General features: G+C 35.4%; 1 protein-coding gene across 1 annotated transcript in view; it reads left to right on the forward strand.

Moving 5' to 3' along the window:
• The window catches only part of LOC150109194 (serine/threonine-protein kinase A-Raf-like), a 344,481-nt gene that overhangs the window by 88,365 nt on the left and 235,882 nt on the right, over positions 1-20,234 (forward strand). The window contains exon 4 of the mRNA XM_090411929.1: positions 13,022-13,116. Within this exon, the coding sequence (XP_090268055.1) occupies positions 13,022-13,116 (95 nt within the window). The remainder of the gene's footprint in view (positions 1-13,021; positions 13,117-20,234) is intronic.

Raw genomic sequence — 20,234 nt, forward strand, 5'->3', positions numbered from 1 at the left:
GACATTTGTGAAAAGGAAAAATATATCAAACTGACTAATAATCACTTAATAAATAATAATAAATAATAATAAAAATATCAGAGTGTGATATTTTTAATTTTTATTGGAGGAGGAGATAATGGATTACTAACTCGAGTGTTGATGCTAGTTTCTTCACTAGATAAAAGTATCGACTGTCTTTCCAGTTATCAGCTAAAGTGGTATGTTCTCCTTACAAATCTTGGATATACTTTAAATTCTCTGGAGCAAAGCATAATGCAGAAGTAGGATTTTTTTTTTTTAATTCTACTGTTTTCCTTTTAATCCAATTAGTTGGGTTATGTTTCACAAGTTTCATGGATATTGTTGTCAGAGAAAGATTGATTCATTTTTTTGAAGTTAATGGGTTCAATTTAAAATAACGGTAGCACTCCCTTTATCAGAATGCTACATCCTGTAGTAATTAATATATCCTGATTTGCTTTTAAAGATTAGATCTGCTAATTCAGTTTTGGTGAGGTTCTAGTTATTACTTGAGTATTATTTAAAGTAATACAAGTTTCTGTTTGTATTTCATCAGCTATGATGGGAGAAACTTTATACTTCTTTCTCAGTATAGTATATAAAAGAGTAAAAGGTTCTGGTTCAAGACTATTTCGTGTGAGGATATTCATAATTTGAAGATCCTCTAAAATAGGTGATTTTGGTTATTTATTGAGTACTTTTTTAGATTAGTCAGTATATATTTGCTATATTTGTTTTTTACTGTTTTTAGTACATTTGCTAATATATTTTAATACATATTGTTAAAATAAGATATCTTTTAAAAAATGCTGCCAAAAACTTAGCAGAACAAGTGAGCACCATCGAAGCTAGGGATAACGATAGTGTGGAATCCAGTAAAGAGAACCTTTATGTTGCAGACATAAATGAAGAAAAATTAGCATGTGAAATTTCAAGATTAAAAGGAATATGAAAATTGACCAGGGAATTGAGGAAAGCAGAAAAATGTGTACAAGAACAAAGACAGGACAAGAGAATTGAGTAGAGAAATAACAGGAAAGAAAGACAGAATAATAATGATAATAATTGTGGTAGTGATGGTAATGATAATAACAGTAACAAGTAGTCAATTAAAATGTAAGATAAAAGAAGTCATATGGTATGATGATTGGATAATTAAATTTGCACTTGACAAAGGAGTAACTACATTGAACTTTCTGGGACTAAAAATAAAAAATGTGACAAAGGAGTAGTAAAACAAAAAAGAAAAGTAAAAGAGATGATAGTGCTGGTTAGAACTAATAATTTAAGTAGTGACAAATATAGTATGAGAGAGGATGTAAAATGTTTGATGAAAGGAGCAAGAAAGAAAAGTGAGAAAGTAAAAATAGTTAATTACTGTGATGCACAGGCTATTTTGGAAAAAATGAGCTTGAGTTTTTGGATGTGCAGAGCGAGTTTGATTGTAGAAAAGATTTGTATTAGATGGGTTTGGCATCAGGTGCCTAGAGAAATTATTTATCGAGTGGGACCTATGTAGAGAGTCATAGAATCTAGATCATCTTGGAAGGAATGCTGAGGATGTGTATGTAGGTGCAGCTAAGATTTGCATAATAGTGATATGAAGGTGTCAGTGAGCACAGTTACAAATCTGCTGAATGGATGGACTACAATTTGGGTTTTTGAACATTTTGTGTGTGTGTGTAGAGCAAAAAAAAGAAAATTGTCCAACTGGGCCAAATAGACTGTAGATTTAAGTATAAGAAAAAGTGAGGAGATAACGCTTGTTATTTGAATATACAAATACCAAAAGCATTGGGAACGAGGGGATTGAGGTTTTTTTTTTAATATGTTGTTGTGGCCTAAGATTGTTGGCATTAGTGAAACCTGGTTCTCAGAGTCAGATGTCATAACTGGAATCGAGTGCAGAGGATATAGTATTTTTAGGAATGACAGATTGTAGAGGAGTGGGGGGGGGTTACTAATGATATCAGATAATTAGGATAGAAACACATGAAAGCAATAATAGTATAAATGTCCTGTGTTGATATTAGATGACTTGACTCCATTTAGGATAGAAATGCATGAAAGCAATAATAATACAATTTAATTCTTTAAAATTCTTTTATACTAATAATTCTTTTAAGTCACTCAATACTTATTATGGGTGACTTAAATTATCTGAATATTTATTGGATAGCAGACAAAACTCATGATATGAATGAAGAATTTATTGAGCTGTTTGACAACTTCTCAAGCAGCATGTGTCAGAAGGTGTCTCAGTTAAGGATATGACTGTTTTGCCACCAGTTGGTGATAGTGATGCTATACCAACCTGGGAAGCATCAAACTATATGGATGTTTCAATTAGGACTGGTTATATGCTGAACTACAAGTCTGAAAATTATGATAAACTCAGGAGAATACTATCTTTGGTGCTATGATAAATTTAGTTTAATCCTTTATCCAAGTGTGTGCAAACAAAGTTTGCGCCCAAGATTATCTTCAGGACTGGGGTAAAGTGGTACAACACCGGGCGACTCCTTGCAAAGGTGGAGCAAGCTACCAACACTCCTATCTCAGTATCTCCCATAATGCAAAACACATCTCCTTGCGGATATGCATAATGTTATGCATTACGAGAAGGGCCACTACCCAGACTAGTTTCGACCTTTATTGAGGTCTCTTCAGTGGGAGCCAGGCCCAAGTGGAGATACCAAGGCAGAAGCATTAGCAAGTCATCTCCTCCTATAGGAGCTGCCAAACGGTGTGCCACCTTTTTATTAAATTACTCTGGATTTAGAGAAAGATGTTGAAAGTTTATTTTTCACTTGGTCAGACTATACTAAATTTAGTTTAATCTTTTATCCAAGTGTGTGCAAACAAAGTTTGCGCTTGAGAGTATCTTCAGGACTGGGATAAAGTGGTACAACACCGGGTGACTCCTTGCAAAAGTGGCACAAGTTACCAACACTCCTATCTCAGTATCTCCCATAATGCAAAACACATCTCCTCTAAATCCAGAGTAATTTACTAAAAACGGGCACACCGTTTGGCAGCTCCTATAGGAGGAGATGACTTTGCTAATGCTTCTGCCTTGGTATCTCTTGGTATCTTCTGCCTTAAAAAAAGATTTAAAAGTTTTTATTCCCCTCATTTCCTCTCATGTGGTGTTCTTTTTTTTTTCCCATTAACATACCTTACATTTCAATTTTCATAAGAAATTAAAATTTTGAAATTAACTTCAATATTTCATCCTGTTTTATTTTCTCAAATTGCTAATAATTTTTTGAGGGGCAGCTTCCCAGCTGCCCCTCAAAATTTTATTATATATACTGATCAGTATATATTATTATATATACTGATCCCATACACGAAAAGTCAGTAGACCTATAAGCACATCACTGCTGTATGTGTGAGGAGTGTAAATGAGGACTGAGAAGTTTATTGATGCTTTATTTTTTGAAGAGTTCAGGTTATAGTTGTTAGGGAATACTTCATGAGGATAGAAATGGATGGACTAAAAGAGAAAGAAGAGATGCAGGTTTGATGTGTTTGCAGTTGCACAGTAAAGGGATGCTGGGAAGCTGCTGCTCCTATATTAACAGATGAGACAAAAAAAGTGAAAGAATGATAGTTGCCAATTCACTGGAGCAGTGCCCATGGAACTCTGTATTCTACAGAGTTCCATGGTCACTGCAGAAACATTGCATCTCTGAATTAGAGGGTGAAGTGAATTTGTAAGAGAGGGATCATCAATGAGCCTAATTGCTTGCCTCTGGACATCATCAGATTTTAAGGACCTTTTAGGTGCACCATCCAAAACGTGATCAAAAACTCTGAATTGGTGATCCTTCCTTTTGAACTGCCTAGAGGCAGTTCAAAAGGAGGGTCTTTTAATATCAGTAATTCCTTATTTTGTGTTCTTTATGCTTGGTTCCTGCCAGTCCTGTTCTGTCATCAATGTACAATTTCTTTCTATTTTGTTAATTCCCTTGATTTTCTTTGTTCCCACCATTTATTTTATTTCATGGAAATAGTGGGGGGAATCTTTTGCCTGACTTCACTTTGCAAACCTTGCACTATAACAGACTATTTATCTGAATCTTTTGGGGTTTGCTATATTCAACTTCTACTATATCTCAGTGAACTACTTCAGGGAATAAAGGATGATGATTTTCAATAACTTTCTTTATTGAAAGAAAATATATGCAAGTATGCTAGTCAGGTTAATCTTCAAATTTTGTACTGTGATCTAAGGAATTAAGCGATAAAATTAGAGAATTTTAGAGAAAGCAACTGGCACAATGAAAAAGGAAAAGTTGGCCCTTGTTGGGGATCTAAATAGCAGATCAGGAAATAATTGTCAGACATAGAAAAATAATTTATGAAAATTTGGAGAAAAGAGCAAAGCTAATAATAATGGTAAATATCTGTTGGATTTCTGCTCAGGACATGGACTGGTTATTACTAACATAATTTCCAACATAAAAATGTGCACAAATTCACATGGAGAGAAGAGGCAAGGAATAAGAAAAGTTTCATTGACTATGTTATTGTTAACAATGATGTTTTCTCCCTGGTGCAGGGAGAAATCCTCTGTACACCAGAGTGTACATAGGATTTGAAATTGGAAGTGATTGCCATTTAGTCTTGAGTAAGATAAAATTGAATTTCATATTGAAAAGAAGAAGAACGTATAGGAAAGTTTTAAACGAATGAAAGTTAAGCAGCTCTCAGATGTGAACTGCAGACTAAAACAAAAATATTATTCAAGAAAAAATGAAAGAGTTTGAGAACAGGAACCAAACCTTGGAGATTCAGTGGCAAGCGCTGAAGAAAACATTGATTGATTCAGCCAGAGAGGCATGTGGTGAGGTTGTATGCAAAGATACAAAAATCAGAACCCCATGGTGGTCACAGGAAGTTAAGAGGCAGTGAAGGAAAAGAAGAAAGCCTATCAAAAGTTCCTGGCAAATAAGTCAGCTTGTGCTCTTAGAGTAACGATGCACAGACTGTGGCCCTCCTTTGATTTGCTGTTGGCCCACCTCACCGTGTATTATTTTAACTTTAACAAGTTACACGATAGGTAATTTTTAAAAATGGTAACATGTGCAAAGCAAAGTAGCTGTGACGTCACAATTGCCTGTCTACTTATGATAATCATTTAGTAATAATGTTGACAAATTTTATAATTCGTCTATTTGTCATATGAGTATTTTGTTTTTTATCACCCCTAGGAAATGGTAAAAAATAAATTCTATAATGGATAAAGCAGGGCCAAGTAGGAAACACAAACTACAGGATAAAAAATGGCAGTTTCAGGATAGCTGGACCGAAAAATATGGTTTTGTGCAGTCATTTAATAATATCGTGAGCTTGATTTGCAAAAGTGCTGTAGCCATGCCAAAAGAATACAGTATAAGGAGACACTATGAAAGTCTGCATCCTATGTTTTCAAATCTACCTGAAGAACTACGTAAACAAAAAATTTCAGTTTTGAAACGAGAATTGACAGGTCAGCAAGTGATGTTTACAAAACCTATTCAAGATTTGGAAATCGCAACAGAAATAAGTTTTGAAATATTTCGCCTTATAGCAAAAAGGTGCCGACCATTTACAGACGGAGATTTCTTTAAAGATTGCCTTGAGATAGCTGCCAAAAAAATTTGTCCTGAATCAGCCAAAAATGTTGAGAAAATTCAGTTAAACAGGATGACTGTGCGAAGAATTACTGCAATGTCGGAAAATATAAAGTACCAATTAACATCTTATTCAAAGAAATTTGCCTATTTTTCATTAGCTGTTGATGAATCAACTGACATTACTTCCACAGCCCAGTTGTTAATAATTGCACGTGGAATGACGCAAGAGTTTGAGGTAAGTGAGGAGCTGATTGGAATGAGTTCATTGTCGGATCAAATGAAAGGTAATGACATGTTCACTGGGATTTTGGAACCGTGTTCCAAAATTGATTTAGATCTGACAAAATTATCAGGTATCATGACTGAGGGGACCTCCTTACATGATGGGAGCTAATTCTGGATTGGTAACATTATTGAAACAGCATTTGGTACGGCACGACGATGAGTTGATACAATTCCACCTGTATACTCCACCAGGAGAGCTTGTGCCCTAAGAAACTTGGATTTGAACATGTCATGAAAATTGTGGTTTCAACGATTAATTTTATAAAATCCCATGGCCTTAATCACCAACAATTTAAAAAGTTTCTTGAAGACATTGAAAGTGAATATGGTGACTTAATTTTTTACACAGAAGTGAGGTGGCTAAGTCGTGGACAAACATTGGAGTGGTTCCTAAATTTAATTGATGAAATTGAAATCTTCATGACTGAAAAAAACAAAAACGTCCCTGACATAAAAAATCCGGATTGGTTATGTGACTTAGCCTTTCTGGTTGATTAGTAATTTTCATTACTAATCATTTAAATATGTTAAATATGCGACTTCAGGGCAAAGATCAATTGGTTACTCAACTTTACGGCCATATTTTGCCTTTTCAGTGCAAATCAAATCTATTTCAAATCCAACTGAAGTCAGGGAATTACATCCATTTTCCTAATTATAAGAAAGTTTCTGAAAAGTTCAATGTCAACTTCAAAACTGTGTATGTTGAAAAGATTGATAACTTGATATCAGCCTTCAAGGATCAGTTTTCTGATTTTAAAAAAGTGAAACTGTTGCTAGATTTATTTAGCAATACTTTTGCCATTTTGCCCGAAAATGCATCTGAATCAGCACAGCTTGAACTTATTGACATTCAAAATGATGAGAGCCTGCGAAATAAATTTAACAAAGGCAATTTATTAAACTTCTATCATTGTGTCGATAAAAATAATTAGAAATGGTTGCTAGATAATGCATTAAAATGTGCAAGCCTCTTTGGCTCAACATATATTTGTGAACAAACTTTTTCAGTCATGAATATTAACAAATAGAAAAATAGGAACCGCTTGACTGATGAAAATTTAGAATCAATTCTGCAGTTGTCTACTACAAAACTCGAACCAAATATCAAAACAATTGTCAAAATCAATGCAATATCATGCATCATATTAAATTCACTTACTTTTTATTACCTTTTTTTTGTAACAATTATGATAGGTATAAATAAAATAAACAATATATGGTAAATAACTTTCAAGTTTTTTTTGGTGGCCCTCGGCCTTAAGAAGTTCGTGCATCTCTGTCTTAGAGGAATATAGAGACAAATGTAAGAAAGCTAAACACTGTGTAAAACTGGCTAAACAAAAGTCATGGGAGAACTTTGGAAAGAACATAGAAAATAAATATCAAGAAGGTGGCAAGATATTCTGGAGGTTGTTGAAGAAGCTCAGAAATGGAGAAAGCATGCTGTAAAAGGAATTAGAGATGATAAAGGTGACATGAAAACAGGAGAAAAAGATATCCTCGAAGTATGGAGTAATTCAAAAAATTGCTAAATGAAAGAAGCAGTGATAGCACAGTGAAAAAAGCACTCATCAGGCATGCAGTTAGGAATACATATCCATATTTGAAGTAGAAAAAGCCATCAAAATCCTGAAATGTGGAAACGCAGCTGGAGCAGATAATATTGAACCAGAAATGCTCAATTATGGAGGTATAAAAGTCTTACATTGGCTGCACTTCATAGTTCAGAAGGACGAATTCCTGATGATCAGAGTAGAGCTCTCATAGTAACCATATAAAAAGGGAAATAAAACTGAATGTGAGTATTACAGAGGTATTTCTCTGCTGAGTGTTCCTGGTAAGATTTACTCAAGTATACTTGAGAAATGGTTGAGAAGGATCATGGAAGAAAAGCTTTGTGAAGATCAATCTGGATTCAGGTGAAAAAGAGGCTGTCAGGATCAGATTTTCACTTTACAACAAATAGTTGAGAAATCATGGGAATATAACAAAGATCTGTATTTAAGTTTTGTAGAACTGGGAAAGACATATGACAGGGCACCAAGAAAGAGAGAAGCTATTCAATATGCTACAGTTATCTGATATCAATGTGGCATTATATCAAGCAATACTTAGTCTTTATTTGAGTTGTAAGTCAGCAGTTAAAGTTGAAGGAAGTACAGGAAGATCGTTTAATGTTAAGTCTAGTGTCAGACAAGGATGTACATTATCCCCCCCCCCTCTGTTATTCATTATCTATATGGATCACATTGTGAAGGAAAGTGGTATGATTATTATTAAGAGAGACTTATCGAGGTAGGCCACATACTACACATACGCCAGCTATCATACTTATTCTTGAATTCATTCACACTCCTTTCACTCACAACATCCAACGGCAATCCATTCCAAACAATCACCTCCCTATGAGAGAAAAATCTAGTCCTCATCCCCTTCTTAGCGGCCTTCGGTCTCAGCTTCCAAGGATGCCCTCTCGTTCTTTCCCCACCCTCCATAAATTGAAAAATTTCATCAGTTGAAATCCTTTGCCCCTTTCAGAAGTTTGAAAGTCTCAATCATATCTCCCCTCTTTCTCCTGTCTGCTAGTGTCTGCAGTCTACAAATTCTCAATCTGTCTTCATATTCAGTATTCCACAATCCTGATATCATTTTTAACACTCTCCTTTCTACTCTCTCCAATATATCAGAATCACAATGGAAACCAGGAGACCAGACCTGCACACAATAGTCCAAGTGAGATCTTATCAAAACCCTGTAAAGAGGTAAAATAACATCCTTATCTTTACATGTGAACGTTCGTTTCAGCATTGGAATTATCTTTTGAGTTTTATTTGTAATCTTTGCCACATGACCCCTGAACTTCAACTTCCTATCTATTAACACCTCAAGATCCCTACCCTCATCAGTTTCTTCTAACCTAATCCCACCAATATAATCCGACACTGGATATCTAATCATGCCGAAGTGAATGACTTTACATTTATTGACATTGAACCCATTTTCCCATGCCCACAATTCCAGCCTATTCAAATCATTCTGCAAGTACTGCATATCAGAAGCATTCTGATTACCCTACCTATCTTTGCATCATTAGCAAATAGCTGTATGTCGCTTATCAAATCCTTCCCAATATCATTAATGTACAGATTGAATAACAGTGGACCAAATCACTGATCCTTGTGGTACACCTTAAGGTAACTAGAGGTGTACCACTATAGGTGTATCACTGATCCTTGTTGTACACCTCTAGTTAACTTAAATCTTGCAGACTCGCATCCCCTGTATACCACTTTTTGATATCTGTCAGTCAGCCATTCTCTTATCAATGCTAATATTCTATAACCCAAACCCATTTTCTCCAATTTATGAAAGTCTATCATGCTGTATTCTGTCAAAAGCCTTAGCAAAATCCAAAAGTATCATGGTGTATCCATTCCCCCTTTTCTAGTTCAATGGTAACTTTGTTATAAAATGTGGGCAAGTTGCTAAAACATGACCTTCTCTTAGAAACCCATGTTGTTCATTGCAAAGTAGAGATTCATTGTCAACCCATTTCTGAATGCAAGCCCTAACCAGTTTTTCCAAAATCTTCACCACCACCACCACTTAAGAGATACTAATTAGTCGATAGTTGGATACTTCGGTTCTTTGCACCACCCTTGTGCAGTGGAATTACCATACATTCCTTCCATTCCTGCAGAATATTCCCTGTTCTAAGACTCATATTAAACAGCCTGGTCAAAGGAATAGCAAGTTCAGCTGAACACTCTTTAACCACACGTGGTGATATCTCATCGGTCCCTACTGCTGAATTCTTATTCAATTTGTGCAACAGCTCTAATACCTGATGCTCATACACCTGCATTTCTTCATCCAGTGAAGAGGTAGGAGTGAGCTCAATGTTGCGTACACCAGGTTGATAGCTTTTAACAAAATGGGCACTCATTTGCTGAACGACCTCTTCTGCATCTGTAACCCTCATGCCATCTGGATTTAGAAGAGTTATCCTTTCATATTCATTCTTTCTTTTACTTGCAGCATATCGATAGAATTCTTGTGGGTTGTCTTTAGCACGCAGAGCCAGATTTTCATACTCAGACTTTGTTTTCCTTACAACAGTTGTGACTATTCTAACCTGCTGCTTATAACGTTCATTACGGACATCATTCTTATGCAAATGGTATTTGTTCCACATCATCCTTTTCTTATGAATCTCTTGCTTAATAAGATTACACATCCATTTTACTCCTCTATTTATTCTTCGAACTCTCGGTGCACATTCTGATATCACATCATTCAAGCGTTGTTTAAATGCTTCAAATTCACTCTTGATATTCTTTTCATCCAGCAACCAATCCCATTCCACTGAACTCAGTTGGTCATCATTTCCTGCTTTGTAGTTAAGCATGTAACCTTTTCTGAATGGAACATTATAAACTTAGTCACTTCCCAAGTGAGTATCTCATGATCACTGTCACCAACCAGAGGCAAAATAGTTACATCTTTAACAGAAACACCGTCTGACACTATAATAAAATCTCACACTCTTTGCCCTCAAGTTCCTTCTCTCACATGCAGCTTGAGGAAGTTGTCCTGCAACAGCTCAATAAATGCATTTTCATTCTTCTCATCAGATTCCACTGCTTCCCAATCAATATTTGGATAATTAAAGTCTCCCATTATGATTACCTTTTTTTGCGCTCATCTTTTCTTTTTGGTGATGCATTTCTTCATCACTAGCAACCGATCCACCAATGATGGCTTCAAACTCACTGCCACATGAAATATTGTTAGTAGTATTACTGCCATCATAGGTCTCACCTCTGACTGGATTCAAGTCATCCGATGTCATTAGCAGCATGCCTCTCCTCTCCTATCCTCTCTATCATTCCTAAATATACTGTATACTTGACACTCGATATCAGTTAGTAGGTCTGATTCTGATAGCCATATCTCACTAATACCTACAATCTGAGGTCGCAACATACTGACTAAGGCAACAAACTCTATCCCTTTGTTTCTGATACTCCTAGCACTTGTGTATGGACATAATAATCTACCTGTTTGTTCTTTTCTTTTGTCTTGTCTGCAGTCTGTCTGACACAGTTGGACAACTTGTAGATCTCTATTATTCTCTAATGTCTTACACATGTAGACATCTGTGCACACATATGATGGGTCCAAACCAGATGAACACAAATCCGAAATCGTTCTCTTCTTATCAACATTTTCATGACAAAGCCCATTCCCGTCATTAACACAGTTATATAACATTGTCGCTCTTACACTCACATTCACTCCATTCCTCCCTTTATAATTTAGTTTCTCTAACTCTGTTTGTTAGGTCTCATACCAGTTATTAGTTTTTCTAGACACCTGATACCAAAAGGCATATGACAAGGTGCCAAGAGAAATCTATTCAATACGCTACAGTTATGTGGTGTCAATGGGGCATTATGTCAAGTAATACTTAGTCTTAATTTGAGTTGTAAGTCATCAGTTTGAGTTGAAGGAAGTACAGGAAGATGGTTTAATGTTAAATTTGGTGTCAGACAAGGATGTACATTAATCCCCTCTGTTATTCATTATCTATTAGATCACATTATGAAGGAAAGTGGTATGATTTCAAAATTGGAGATATTAATGTCAGCTCTTTGCTTTATGTGGACGATATTATACTTTTAAATAAATCCACTACACGTGTGCAAGATTCCCTGACTAAATTGGATAACTGTTGTAATAAATTTAATATGAAGGTCAGCAATAACAAGACAAAGACAATGAAAATATGCAGAATCATTGAAAATCAACTGCATTGTGAATTCTCCATTCACAATATAAAATTCGCATATAGAACTGGTAAAACATTTCAGCTACTTAGACATGATATTTAGTCAAGATGGTAATCTAAATATGGAAATAGACAACAGAATCAGCAAAGCTGGTATGGTAGGAAGTCAACCAAATAAATTTATATGGAATAAGACAGAAATTAGTTAAAACTCTAAATTAGCTATATAGAAGGCAGTGTTCAAACCAATTTTAACTTATGGATCTGAGAGCTGGGTCAGAAGTAAAACACTTGACCAAAGACTAGAGACTGCAAATATGAGAGTCCTGAGAAATATTAGGGGCATGAACAGATGGCATCAATGGCAATATCATATTAAAAACAAGGATATTAGGAACAAACGTGACATTGTCAGCATCCAGGAATGCATTAGCCGAGCTAATCTCTGGTAGTATGGACACTTAAAGAGAATGGGCGAGGAAAAATTAGCAAAACAGGTGTTCTCTGCAAGGTTGGCAGGAAAAAAAGACCAAGATATAGGTTGATTGATATGGTAAAAAGTGCCTTAGAAGATAGAAATATAAGATCTGATAATGTTGGAGTCTTGATAGGTAACAGACTGATTTGGAGGTAAATTGTAGATAGGAAGTTAGTAATGATGTAAATTTTTCATGCAGTGCTATCATATCCTGTACATCCCTTGAGGGTACATGGCAGGAATTTGATGATGAAGACAAACTAGTTGGGCCATCTTTTGCAGTGGTATGGTATGGCGGTTTCAAAAATATGTATTAAATGAATATATGAAGAATAAAGAACATTTTGCAAATAGCTCATGCTTAATTAATTTCAATACAGGCTGATTAAACTGAAGCGATAAGAAAAAAAATAGTTATGCAGCACGTTTCCCCTTGCAGAAAAGAAGTAGTCAGCAACTAATCCTTGACAAGTGGAGTTATTAAAGGCAGTCTTTGATTCCACAAATAAAATGTTCAGTACTTGTAGTTTTCATGAATCTGATTACTGTATATTTCTGAGTTAATCCATAAAGTACTGAGCAAACTGTTCTGGTTTAAATTATTATATGTATCGTTAGAACATTATTTATAGACAAAGAGAGTGAAGTTAAAATTTTAATTACTTTCTTGGTAAGGATGGTTGTGCTTTTTATTTTTCTCCTTTTAGGAAAATGAAAAAAAAAAAAATTAAAAACATTGCATGATGCATTTTAAATAATTAATTGCTACATATAAAATCGTTTGTATCCAAAAATTAATAATGATCTAGCTACATTAATAGTTTTATTTTTTTTCAGGTAGTTCAACAGCAGACACTAGTCCTCGAATATCTCCAAGATCTCCCCTTAAGTCTGTTGTTAGAGCATTTCTTCCAAATCAGCAACGTACAACAGTGAGTTTTTATTATTATTCTTATCATTTTAATCCTAAATATTATTAATCGCAGATACTTGCAATTACAGACTTTTAAAAGATTTCAGATTAATTTCTTTCTTAGATTTCTGCACCATTTCAGAATGTTTTCATTTTATATACACAATAGAAATCATAATGAGAGTTTGCATCATTTGAAACATTTGCAGAAAATGTCATTGTAACAAATTATACATGTGGAAAATTAAACATTTTCCCAAGAAGCAAACAGCATATTTTTCATATTGATGGAATGACGAGAACTGATATAAAAAAGTTAAGTAATATAAAAACTTCATTAAATCTAAAATACTTGATTAATTTTTTGTACCAACTGGATCACTTTTTCAGGAGTGTGCTTATTTTACATAAGAGTTAAATAACTAGATTGCTGGTGTAATGAATACATGATGAGAACTAACATAAAAAGCATCGTTAAACCTAAAATACTTGATTAGATTTGTATGTGACTTGCACTGCACAGATTGTTAGGAGTGTGCTTGATTCACATGAGTTAAATAGCATGCGATATAAAAGGTATCACAGTAAATGAGAAAAGAATACAGCAGACAAAAATTAAAATAAACAGTTTCATCAGCTGGCCAGATTCAGAAAAAGAACTGGAAGAATTCAATAATTATTGTAAGACCCTGCACCCTAGTATAAAGTTTACTATTGAACATGAAAATAGCAGGATGTTACCTTTTCTTGATATTCTCTTAGAAGTCTCTGAAGGAAGAATACTTATTCAGTATACATAAAATGCACAACATAATGGTAGATTTCGCCTTGTAGAATGTAAGAGTAATCTTTCCTCCATTTCTAAGCATTTTCAGAAACTTCCAATTTGCTGCTTTCATGATATTCATTTTCTGTATTTACATCATAATGTCCAAACCTCACCTTCTCGTGGTGCACCCCGTTGGGTATCTACCTGGATGCTGAATGAATGAGGATGGGCTGGCAATTTGGGATTTAGCTGACCAAACTGTATTCTTAATGGCTTAAACCAAAAAACAAAATGATGGTACAACATGATAAATTTCATGCTAGCTGGGTGCGTCGCCCGGTTAAACCAGGCCCACCCATTGTCTTCGCCAGGGAACCAGGGTAAACAGCGAAAAGTCGGCTACAGAACAAATCTGAAAACACACCCCAACTCAACATCACCAGAGCTAAAGATCAGTACTATCAACATAAGAAGTCTGAATGGCAAAGAAATAGAGCTAGCTGAGGAATTGGATAAGTATCAGATCGACATAATAGGAGTGACTGAAACAAAAAAGGCAAAAACTGGTGAGATCTTTCTGAGCAATAAATACAAAATGTATATTCAGGCAATGACAATCAAGGAAAAGAAGGAGTAGCCATAGTATTCAACACTAAATACGAGGCTAATCTTCTTGAATTGTAGGCAGTCTCAAGTGGAGTGATGTGGACAAATATCAGAATGGGGAACTGGACAGTGAGACTTATTTGTGCATATGGTAGCATATAACATTCTACTAAGGTAGAAATGGAGGAATTTTTTTAGCCTTTAACACAATAAAATGGAAAAGTTGGTCCTTGTTGGGGACCTAAATAGCAGAATAGGAAATGATTGTCAGACATACAAAAATATTTTGGGAAAATTTGGAGAAAAGAGCAAAACTAATAATAATGGCAAATACCTGTTGGATTTCTGCTCAGGACATGGACTGGTTATTACTAACACAATGTCCAACATAAAAATGTGCACAAATTCACATGGAGAGAAGAGCAAGGAATAAGAAAAGTCTCATTGACTATGTTATTGTTGATAGTGATGTTTTCTCCCTGGTGCAGCACACTAGAGCATACAGAGGATTTGAAATTGGAAGTGATCACTATTTAGTCTTGAGAAGGATAAAATTGAATTTCATATTGAAAGGAATAACATGGGGTGCTTAAGGGTCAAAGCTGTATAACTGAGAGGAGACCTCCACATAGCCTTTAAAGGAATGCGGAGAACCGACCAGGGCTTCGGACCTAATGTCCAATCCTCACCTTCTCGTGGTGCACCCTGTCTGGTATCTATTTGGATACTGAACGAATGAGGATGGGCTGGCAATTTGGGATTTAGCCGACCAAATTGTATTCTTATTCGTTAAACCAAAATAAAAAATGATTGGGTCAACATGACAAAATTTCATGCAGGCTGGGGTGTCGCCCGGTTAAACAAGGCCCCGCCTCCGTTGTTTTCGCCAGGGAACCAGGGTGAAAAGTCAGCTACTGGAACAATCTGAAAACAAACCCCAACTCTACATCACCAGAGTTAAAGATCGGTACTATCAACGTAAGAAGCCTGAATGGCAAAGAAAAGGAGCTAGCTGAGGAATTAGATAAGTACCAGATCGACATAATAGGGGTGACTGAAACAAAAAAGACAAAAACTGGTGAGATCCTTCCGAGCAATAAATACAAAATGTTATATTCAGGCAATGACAATCAAGGAAAATAAGGAGTAGCCATAGTATTCAACAAAAAATACGAGGCTAATCTTCTTGAATGGCAGTCAGTCTCAAGTAGAGTAATGTGGGCAAATATGAGAATGGGGAAGTGGATAATGAGACTTATTTGTGCCTATGGTCCCACAGAAGGTTCTACTAAGGTAGTAATGGAGGAATTTTTTGAGGCTTTAGAAAAAGCAACTGATACAATGAAAAAGGAAAAGTTGGTCCTTGTTGGGGATCTAAATTGCAGAGTAGGAAATGATTGTGAGACATACAAAAATAATTTATGAAAATTTGGAGAAAAGAGCAAAGCTAATAATAATGGCAAATATCTGTTGGATTTCTGCTCAGGACACGGACTGGTTATCACTAACACCATGTTCCAACATAAAAATGTGCACAAATTCACATGGAGAGAAGAGGCAAGGAATAAGAAAAGTCTCGTTGACTATGTTATTATTGATAGTGATGTTTTCTCCCTGGTGCAGGACACCAGAGTGTATAGAGGATTTGAAATTGGAAGTGATCACTATTTAGTCTTGAGCAGGATAAAATTGAATTTCATATTGAAAAGAATGATATGTAAGAAAGTTTTAAAGCGAATAAAAGTTGAGCAGCTCTCAGATGTGAACTGTAGACTTAAATACACAAAGATTATTGAAGAAAAAATGAAAGAGTTTGAGAACAGGAATCAAACCTTGGAGACTCAGTGGCAAACTCTTAAGAAAACATTGATTGATTCAGCCAGAGAGGCATGTGGGGAGGTTATCTGCAAGGATAAAAAAATCAGATCTCCCTGGTGGACACAGGAAGTTAAAGAGGCAGTGAAGGAAAAGAAGAAAGCATATCAAAAGTTCCTGTCAAATAAGTCAGCTTGTGCTCTTAGAGAATACAGAGACAAATGCAAGAATGCTAAACACTGTGTAAAACTAGCTAAACAAAAGTCATGGGAGGACTTTGACAAGAATATAGACAATAAATATCAAGAAGGTGGCAAAATATTCTGGAGGTTGTTGAAGAAGCTTAGGAATGGAGGAAAGAGTGCTGTAAAAGGAATTAGAGATGATAAAGGTGAAATGAAAACAGGAGAAAAAGATATCCTTGAAGTATGGAGTAATTACTTTGAAAAACTGCTAAATGAAACAAGCAGTGATGACAGCACAGTGGTAAAATACACTGACCAGGCATGCAGTCAGGAATACATACCCATACTTGAAGTAGAAAAAGCCATCAAAGGCTTGAAATGTGGAAAGGCAGCAGGGGTAGATGATATTTGACCAGAAATACTGAAGTATGGTGGTATAAGAGTCTTACAGCGGCTGCACTGCATAGTTCAGAAAGCCTGGACAGAGGGACGAATTCGCAATGATTGGAGTAGAGCTCTAATAGTACCCATATATATAAAAGGGGAAATAAAACTGAATGTGAGAATTACGTAGGTATTTCCCTACTGAGTGTTCCTGGGAAGATCTATGCAAGTATACTTGAGAAACGGTTGAGAAGAATTGGGGAAGAAAAGCTTGGTGAAGAACAAGCTGTATTCAGGCCAAATAGAGGCTGTCAGGAATAGATCTTCACTTTCCGACAAATAATCGAGAAAGCATGGGAATATAACAAAGATCTGTATTTAAGTTTTGTCGATTTGGAAAAGGCATATGACAAGGTGCCAAGAGAGAAGCTATTCAATACGCTACAGTTATATGGTGTCAGTGGGGCTTTATATCAAGCAATACTTAGTCTTTATTTGAGTTGTAAGTCAGCAGTTAGAATTGAAGGAAGTACAGGAAGACGGTTTAATGTTAAATCTGGTGTGAGACAAGGATGTACATTATCTCCTCTGTTTTTCATTATGTATATGGATCACATTATGAAGGAAAGTGGTATTAAAAATGATATCAAAATTGGAGATGTTAATGTCAGCTCTTTGCTTTATGCGAATGATGTTATACTTCTAAATAAATCTGCTACAAGCCTGCAAGATTCTCTGACTAAATTGAATAGCTGTTGTAATAGATATGGTATGGAGGTCAGCAATAAAAACACAAAGACAATGAAAATAGGAAGAATCATTGAAAATGTCAACCGCGTTGTTAATGGAGAACCTGTGGAACAAATAAAGCATTTCAGCTACTTAGGCACGATTTTTAGTGAAGATGGTAAATTAAATATGGAAATAGACAACAGAATCTACCACGGTGGTATGGTAGGAAGTCAATTGAATAAATTTATATGGAATAAGAGAGAAATTAGTCACGCTAAATTAGCTGTATACAAGACAGTGTTCAAACCAGTTTTAACTTATGGATCTGAGAGCTCAGTTAGAAATAAAACACTTGACCAAAGACTGGAGACCACAGATATGAGAGTCCTGAGAAAGATTAGAGGCGTGAACAGATGGTATCAATGGCAATATCATATTAAAAACGAGGATATTTAAGAAAGAACTTGTCAGCATCCAGAAATATGTTAGCAGAGCTAATCTCAGGTGGTATAGTCACTTAAACAGAATGGGAGAGGAAAGATTAGCAAAACAGGTGTTCTCTGCCAGGTTGGCAGATAAACGAACCAGAGGAAGACCGAGATATAGATGGATTGATATGGTACAAAGTGCCTTAGCGATAGAAATATAAGATCTTATAATGCTGGGGTCTTGACAAGTAACAGACTGATTTGGAGGAAAATTGTTGATAGGAAGTTAGGAATGATGTAAATTTTTCATGTAGTACTATCATATCCTGTACACCCGTTGAGGATACATGGCAGGAATTTGATGATGATGACATCATGAGTCTTACCTTGAATTTTTGTTAGTTGCTTTTACACATGACTTAATTTTTGTTACATTTTTTCTGTATTCTCTCAGGGTACATGCCAAATTATTTAGTAGCAACTTACAATACACTTTCTTCTTTTCTAAAACTGCCTGTGACTTAATCTGAAGCCAGAAAGGTATGGTTTTAATCTTGCAAACAGCTTCACACCATATCTTTCTGGCAACTGTCAGGTGAAAGTGTGCATACGGGTCTATTGTCTTGTTCAGTGTCTGATGCTACAGTTGATTCTCGCCTAACAGTCACAACCTTGGGTAGTGATGACAACAGTCCTTTCATCAATTCAGGTGAATGTGTGCATAACGGTGTGTTGTCGGTTTCTAATGCTGCAGTCAGTCTAAGGTTTGATTCTTATTTACAAACTAGAATCGTTTAGTGTGTAAATAAGAACCAAGCCCTAAGGCTTGGTTCTTATTTACAATGGCAACTGCTTGCCTTTGATTCTTTTTAAAACTTTTGTTCATATTTTTATTTTAAGTGCGATATTCATTTTTACCTGGCTCAGAATTAAATGGTGATTTCTTCCCGTTTCAAATCGCCTCTATATTCTTGTTGCAGGAAGATATCACTGTTAACATAGTGAATTTTCCTATTCTTGACTACCACTTTAAAAGTCACAAAACAGACAAAAATGTTTTTGTGACTTTTTCTGGGAGTTATTTTCTGATTCCAGTATTACTCTGTTTTTAATGGCATCTTTCATAGCTGGTGATGTCAGAAAGTTAATTGCAAAGTAAGGTAGACTATACATTATGAGGGCGAAAGACATGACTATATTTCCCAAACTGAAAAATACTCAAGTATTCAATCCAGTGCCTTGACAGTGTCTACTGCTTACCACACTTGGACTTCCCCAGGCATGATCTGGTAGAGTAAGTGGAAGGATGATTATTTGCCACTTGGTTGAGAATCCTGATGCATTACCAGTTATCCTGTATGCTATCTAGAAGTTAGCCTGTAGAATCACTTATTGCTGCTTCTTTGAATGGAAAAGGTATACTGACTTCGTAGTTTGTCAATTATAACGTGTCAGAATGGCAGTTGGAAACAGAAATCTCCACAAAATCTTGAGAATATAGGGATATCTATTACATTTAATTGATCTAAAAAAAAAAAGGATATTGTGAGGTGCCTAAGTGAAAACACTGTTCAGAACTCTAAATCTGTGTGTTGTCAGTGAAACTTTTATGTATTGTATTGTATTGTATTGTATTGTATTGGTCTGCACTGAAAATTGGCAGTTTAAACCATCTTCCTCTACATCCTTTGATTTTATGTTAAATTGCATGTAGTAGCATTGTACACTTGCATCACTGGTATTTATATGAACCACATCACTAAGGAGTGGTATTAAACCTGATCTTCAAATAGGAGATATTATACTTGTTTTCTTTACACTATGCAGATGATGATATTCTCTTAAATAAATCTTTGGAAGTCGACTTTCAGCAGATTTATTTAAGAGATTAAAGATTTGTTTGCTACATCTCTTGAGAGAGATGTAGCAAATTAAATGCTGCAACAAATTGGTATAAAAATCAGCAGTGAAAAGACTGAAAACTGTGATAATAGTTTTCAGTCTTTGATAATAGAAAAAGAAAAGATCAACTCCATTTTCTTTGTAGTAATTCTGCAGAAATGAACATATTTTAGCTATGATTTTTAATGTAGATGGCAAATTACCGTATTTGCTGGCGTATAAGACGCACCCCCTTTATTGTACACATTTTTTTTAGGAAAAAAACCTTATCACTGAATATTATAATGTATTTACAGAATTTCAAATATAAAGTAAT

Source organism: Typopeltis vanoorti, chromosome 2 (genome assembly GCF_054136105.1).
Source record: "Typopeltis vanoorti isolate ZY-2024b chromosome 2, IOZ_Tvanoo_1.0, whole genome shotgun sequence".
Classification (NCBI taxonomy): Eukaryota; Metazoa; Arthropoda; class Arachnida; order Uropygi; family Thelyphonidae; genus Typopeltis; species Typopeltis vanoorti.